This window comes from Lactuca saligna, chromosome 3 (assembly GCF_052625555.1).
Source record: "Lactuca saligna cultivar CGN05327 chromosome 3, ASM5262555v1, whole genome shotgun sequence".
Lineage (NCBI taxonomy): Eukaryota > Viridiplantae > Streptophyta > Magnoliopsida > Asterales > Asteraceae > Lactuca > Lactuca saligna.
Genome location: NC_136419.1, coordinates 198,161,829 through 198,169,264, shown reverse-complemented (window position 1 = coordinate 198,169,264; position 7,436 = coordinate 198,161,829). Strand labels below are relative to the sequence as shown.

The window sequence follows — 7,436 nt, the reverse complement described above, 5'->3', positions numbered from 1 at the left end:
TCACTTTCCATCTTAGAAATTTGAAAAACTTTGGAAAACTGTAAAAATCACTTTTCTAATTTACATACAATTTGGAAAACTGAAAATTTTCATTTTCTTGGAAAATTTGAGAAATTTTGAAAAACTGAACGAACCAAACGCGGTTTCAAAACTTCCTTTTTTTTTTTGGAAAATTTTCCTAGAAAATTAAAATTGTAAAAATCACTTTTCAAAATTTACGTTATTCTTAGAAAATTTTGAAAAACTGAACGAACCAAATGCGTTTTCATAAACACTCACCCACTCTCACCCCACCCACCTCCAGCGTTCCCCGCCATCACCACCACCACCACCACAATTATCGCCGCCACCACCACCGCTGCGGTCACTACCACCACTGTCTCCATCATCGACACCACCACTGCCGCCCCCGCCCCTACATACCACCGCTACCGTTTTTCAAAAAACGAAAACTGATAGAAAAATATACATCTAAACACGTTTTCTAATTTTTTAGAACTGAAAATGAAAAATGAATAATTTTTAACTAAACGAGTTTTTTAAATTTTCCAATGAAAATTGAAAACGTAAAACGAAAACTGAAAAGGAAAAAAAAAACAGAAAATGAAAACTGTTTTTTCCGTAATTAAACGCAACTTAAAATTCTTAATTTTTTTTATGCTAAACACATCTAAATCATTTTTTTTTAATAAATCGGTTTTGGTTCAAATTACAAACAAATGCAAATCGAATTCATTGTCGATTTCTAAAAATCTAGACCAAAGTCGAGAAGATATTATTGTCTATTCTTCCGTTAAGATTTAAACATAGCCAACTAGAGATGACCAAAATAAAAAGTTTTTTGAAAAATGGGCACATTCCAAATAACATTAAACAAGTGGGTGGTTTAAATTTTAAAAAACGAAACCAATGCCAAATAAAAAGTTAGCCCCGTTGCACGTGTGTTTCTTGTGCGAGAGATGCAGAAGCGAGAGCTAGGTAAGCAAGGCGGAGGGTCGGGTGGCTCCGGCACTCCGGCGGCGAAGAGAGGCCGCCCTTTCGGAAGCACTAATAGCAACTTAGCCGCAGCTGCGGCAGCCGACGCGGCAGCTCCATCGACACTCCTTGGCCCATCGCTCCAAGTTCACTCCTCTTTCGCTGGTTAGACCTTTTTCAAAACCCTAATTCTGTGATTATTCCTCTATTCTTTGCGAAACATCTAAACTGTGTTAGCTAGAGCTTTCCAAATCCGTAGTTTTATCTATTTTTTGTTACTAATTTATCTTCAGTACGTAAAAATTGTAAACATTGTCTTACGTTTTATGCAATTGTCTCTCTTTTTTAAGGAAAATGCTTAGTATCCGCAACACATCTGAAGCTAAAAGCAAACATATGTTTATTAAAAGCCATTGCTTACCTCTCTTCTTGGAAATGTAGTATCTTCATCAGTACTTTCAGATTATATTTTCCAAATCATAGTGATTATACAAGTAATACTAAAAAGTAATTATTTGTTGACACTAGGTTGTAATACATTTTTGACTTGTGAGAAGTCATTGTTACAATGTTACCAAATGACGTATGTTTTCATTGATGCCCTATGACAATTGTGTAAAAAACAAATTATAAACCTACTAGCTTTTGTGTTAATTGTAATGTTATTATAGAGGCAAGTTTATATAACTAGTTTTAATGACAACCAAGGACAGTTTTTGGTGTAGCTTTTGATTCCCAAGGAATGTGTTTATAAATTAAAATCCAGTTCCCCTTTGCATCTTTATCTGTTGATAAAATGTTTTGTTTATATGCATGTGAAGTGAACCTAATAGCAAACAGATATATCATTTTGCTATTGAAAAATGAAACTACTTATCTTCAAGATTTAATCTTTTTCCTCTTGTCCAGATCAAAACAATAAAAGGATTGTTCTTGCTCTTCAAAGTGGATTAAAAAGCGAGCTAACATGGGCACTAAATACACTAACTTTACTTTCATTCAAAGAGAAAGATGAAGTGAGAAAAGATGCAACTCCATTAGCAAAGATCCCGGGATTACTCGATGCTCTTCTCCAAGTTGTATGTAACCACTCTTTTATAAACTCTCATCTTTTAAAATCAACAAGACCCATGATTTATTTATATTCATACATTTCATACATGTAAAATAAACTGAAAACAGATAGATGATTGGCGTGACATCACTCTCCCAAAAGAGCTCATAAAGACACCAAGAACAAGGTCTCTAGGTGTTAACTCCATTGTAACTGGATTTGGCAATGAGTTCAAAGCTTTAGGCTCAAATGATGTGAAGTAAGATCCATTTTTAAGATTCTTGATTTGTGTGCAACATTGAGATTTGAGACTCATTTTTTTTTTAAAAAAAAAAAATGGCAGCATAGGGTCTGTTTCAGAGGCATCAATGCAGAAAAAAGCAACAAAGTCTCAACCTGCAGAATGGTGGCTTTCTGAAGATGGATTATTTAATTTGGATGATGAAGGGCGTGCAGAAAAGCAACAATGTGCAGTTGCTGCTTCAAATATTCTCAGAAATTTCTCTTTTATGCCTGAAAATGAAGTCATCATGGGCCAACATCGCCATTGTTTGGAAACAATCTTTCAGTGCATTGAAGACCATGTTACAGGTGAGATGAAAAAAATGTTGAATGTTTACATTAATGATATGTGTCATCATTGACAAAAATACCCCCCATCCATCTGGTAAATCCTACAGCTAAAACTGATTGAAAGAACTATTAAAAAATCATAGCTCAATGGGTATATTAATAAGATGGTGAAAGTGAAATATGCTTTTCTTTACTTTGCATTTTATGATAATGTAAATTCTTGCCTTTTTTTTTTCTTTATATAATAAATTTATGTGTTTATTAATTCTCTAATACGATAATTCTTCATTTTGGACAGAGGATGAAGAACTTGTAACAAATTGTCTAGAGACAATTGTGAATTTGGCTCCATTGATTGACCTTAGAATCTTTAGCTCATCAAAGCCTTCTTACATCAAAATAACGTAAGAATTTATATATTCTTTTTGCCATATTAATCTTAAGAGTCAATTTCATAAATAGGCAATGAACTATTTGTTTTTTTTTTTTTTTTTTTTTTTTATTTGTTCCACAAAATACCATTGTTTTATAAAATTAATATAAGAAAGTATCAAGGTAAGCAACTATGGTATTTTTTTTGACCAAAAACAAATAGTTTGTTAGTTTGTTACCCATTTATGAAACTCATTCAAAATTTTAAACATCCTACTATAAATATATAAATCAATGCTTATAAGTTTTGTTTTGTTTTTTTAATAAAAGAGAAAAAAGAGCAGTTCAAGCGATTATGGGAATTTTGGGATCTTCTGTAAAAGCTTGGCATTGTGCAGCTGCAGAGTTACTTGGGCGTGTGATAATAAACCCTGATAATGAACCTTTTCTTCTTCCTTCTGCTCCACAGGTTTTTTGTTATTTTAATTTCTTTCTGTTAAATACAAGAAATATCAACCTACTTCTAATTATATTTCTTTGCTATAATTTATAGACAAATTTTCGTAATTGGTCCTTGTGGTTTGCAAAATGTTGCGCTTTGAGGACTTTGATGAAAAACGTCACGCCATTGGTCCCTATGGTTTTGAAAATTGCATGAATGGTCCTTCTGGTGTTAACTTTAACTTTTAGCTGGTTAGTTTTTTTTTTCCTAAATGACCAAAATGCCCTTGGACGAAATCTTAAAGTTGTGTATACCTCAAGGATCATTTCTGAAAATTTGTAATTTTGTGTGTGTGTGTGTGTATATATATATATATATATATATATATATATACAAAATTTCAAAATTTCAGAATTGATCCTTGAGGTATACATGATTTTCAGATTTGGTCAAAGGGCATTTTGGTCATTTAGAGAAAAAACTAACTAGGTAAAAGTTAAAGTTAACTACAGAAGTACCATTCATGCAATTTTCGAAACCATAGGGACCAGTGGCGTGAGGTTTTTCATCAAAGTCCTCAAAGTGCAACATTTTGCAAACCATAGGGACCAATTATGAAAATTTGTCTATAAGTTATAAACCATTGTTCTCTGGAAAATGTACATTATTATTACAAATGTAATCTATAACTACAAAATGATTTTCATTGCTATACTTATAATCGGGTTGATTTTACAATCAATAATGCTATAATTTGGTAGGTTTTTCAGTTTGTCTTATTTCTTTTACTGAAATTACATTAGCAAAAAATAAATTGAAATTACAAACCCTAATTTAAATAAATATGATTTTGATTGGATTTGCAGATCTACAAACGATTGGTTGATCTTTTAAGCTTGCCAGCTGTCGATGCTCAAGCTGCTGCAGTGGGGGCACTTTATAACCTTGCAGAAGTCAATATGGACTGCAGACTCAAGCTTGCTAGTGAACGATGGTTAGATTTATTTATTTATTTTTTATCTAAATTAATTGTTTCATTTGAAGGGCTAAATACAAAAATATAGCAAAAACAATTGTAAAATGCGATGGTTTTTTCAAGAAAAATTAAAGAAGTCGAGGGTTTATTTGGAAGCATGTAGAAGGTTGAAGGTTTTTTCCAGAAAAACAAAAATACAAAGTTGAGGGCTTATTCGGAAAAAAACAAAAAACACAAGGTCTTTTTCATGCAAAAAATCAATTCAAGGTTTAATCCGAAAAAAAAAACACAAAATATAACTTCGTCTTTGAGATTAACCCAAAGCATAATCCCATAATCAAAAGATAAAATTTGAAAATACAATCCAACTCTAGTAAATAAACATCTTTTTGCCACATGTCATTTTGTGGTTATTTTAAATTAATTTTATTTTTCCACATGTGAAACTCAACAGGGCAGTTGACCGGTTGCTTAAAGTGATCAGAGCACCACATCCAGTGCCAGAAGTGTGTAGAAAAGCAGCAATGATTCTAGAAAGCCTTGTTTCAGAGCCACAAAATCGACCTCTGCTTTTAGCCTATGAAAATGCTTTTGCAGAAATTTTATTTTCTGATGGAAAATATTCCGATACTTTTGCAAGAATTTTATTTGAATTAACTTCAAAGCCCAACAGCAAACTCGCAACTGCTCGTGGTATTTGGGGCATGTAGCCCCCGTTTTCGCGAAAATTAAGGTTTACTTTAATCCCAACCACTTCTTACTTCTAGTTTATATTTATTTTTATATTAGAATGTTGAATACTTGAATGCGTGAAACAATATTCTACTTCAATTTTTTTTTTCTATCTGTTTGGAGTAGGAGTAAATCGCACGTTTTCTCCATGTGCCATGTTAAAAGTTACAGATTTAGTCCAGATGTTTCCTTTTGTTACACAAATGGTCCCTAGACCTCTTGTTTGGTCAATGCAAGAAATAGGTATATACTTTCATTGATTTGTTTGTTATAGATTTATGGGTTAATCTAAAAAAAAAACTTGTATTTTGTGTTCTTTCTGGATTAAACCTTAATTTTTTTGACCTTGTATTTTTTCATTTTCTTCAAAAAAGCCCACGACTTTGTATATATATTTTTTCCAAATAAACCCTCAATTTTTTTAGTTTTTCTCGAAAAAACCCTCACATTTTACCATTTTTTTTAGAAAAAAATGACTAAAAGGGCCGGGATCAGAAAAAATGAATAGTCTTTTTCAGGTGTTTTTTTTGAGGTAATCCGGAAAAAACACAAAGTATAAGGTCTTTTTTGAAATTAATCCTAAATTTATAACATGGTACTTTATTTTTTATGTTTCTATTACAACATTGAACTTTAGGAAATCTATCTGGATAATCGTAAGTGTAAATTACATCTTTCATCCACGTGCTATGTCAAAAGTGACGGTTTTGGTCCAAATGTTTGCTTTTGTTGCACAAATGGTCCCTAAAACGCACCTTTGGTAATGCAAAAAATATGTAGTTCCATTGATTTGTTTATTGTAACATCGTACTTTCTTTTTATGTTTTTATGCTTCAGGGACCATTTGTGCAATAAAAGCGAATATTTAGACCAAGTCCATAACTTTTGATATACGTGGATGAAAGTTGTTATTTTGTCTTATTGTAATGTCATCTAAATACAAAATGATTTTTATTGGTGCAATTGCTATTTTCTCAAAGTATGATGGTTGTATTAAGAAAAAAAATAATTATTATTACAATCCAATAGTTGGGTAGCTTTTTCAAATTATAACGCTGTACAAGGAAAAAAATGAAAGTAGGATGTGGTAATTCACAAAAAGATGAAAGTAAATTGATATTTCTTTCTCTTCCAAAAAAAAATTTGATATTTCTTGCATTTGACTTGATATCAGACATGAATTTGATACTTTTTTTTTTCTTGTAGATGTTGGATGCTACTAGTAAATGTTGTGAATCAGTTCTTAAGGTATTTTTAACTTTTAACTTAGATGAACGCTTTGGAATTCTAGTATTGGTAGGTTTTTTTTGTTTTTGTTTTTTGTTTTGTTTTGTTTTGTTTTTTTTTTTTTTTTTTTTTTTTTTTTTTGTGTGTGGAATATAAATGTAATATTGACAAGTTGCAGGATTGTTTCTTTTTTACTTAAGGGGGCTTAACGAGTTAACCATTTAATGTGGACAACTATATATGAATTTTTTTTTTTTTTTTTTTTTTTATAATTTTTTTATTTTTATTTTCATTTTATCTGGACAAAGTGACGTAATGGGTTAATTAAAATACCTGACTTAATAGTTAAGATGCTTAATCTTTTACTTGTTTTCCTTTTTTTTTTTTTTTTTTTTTTTGCTTTCCGACTATTTCTCATGTTAAAGTTGGTGATTATTCTATTTTTTTTGAAATGTAAGATTAAAATAGTCACTTAGTCTCATTTTGATTGTTTATTCATATTAGAAAAGAAATATATTTTATGTAAACTACCTCCATTTTATATAAAAGAAATATATTTTATGTAAACTACCTCCATTTTATATTTATTGTTTGTTTTTGATTTTTGAAGTTTTTATTCTTTGTTTTTGATTTTAAAAATTTTTGTTTTTGATATATAGTACTTGATGTAAGATATATGAACAAGTTGTGTTTTAAAGGTTTTTTTTTATAAGTAATTTATAATACAAGTAAAACTATTTAAGGTTAAAGGTGAAAAATAAAAGCTTCCAAAGTCAGTTGAAATAAAAAAGTTCGGATTAGCATTAGAGATCTAAACTTTTCATTATGTTGTGAGTTTGTTCTAAAACATTTTAAAAATTATTCAAATGATGGATTTGTCCATTTCTATTTATTTATACCTTTTCATTTTTATTACTTTGCTGTTATTTAATTACTTAGATCTCTCTCTCTCTCTCTCTCTCTCTCTCTCTCTCTCTCTCATACACACACATACACAAACAAACACACACATTGCCAGATGAACTCATTCATCCCATACATACCCCAACAAAACTCATCTCCATTGACCCACGCCAAACCCCAAA

General features: G+C 30.7%; 1 protein-coding gene across 1 annotated transcript; it reads left to right on the top strand.

The window, feature by feature from the left end:
- Positions 1-920: 920 nt before the first annotated feature.
- Positions 921-6,576, top strand: LFR (ARM repeat superfamily protein). Its single transcript, XM_078986423.1, has 9 exons — positions 921-1,140; positions 1,885-2,054; positions 2,158-2,288; positions 2,373-2,620; positions 2,901-3,006; positions 3,305-3,443; positions 4,283-4,410; positions 4,847-5,125; positions 6,331-6,576. Exons 1-8 carry the CDS (start codon positions 960-962, stop codon positions 5,100-5,102), a joined length of 1,359 nt encoding a protein of 452 aa, XP_078842549.1. The 5' UTR covers positions 921-959; the 3' UTR covers positions 5,103-5,125; positions 6,331-6,576.
- Positions 6,577-7,436: the final 860 nt, after the last annotated feature.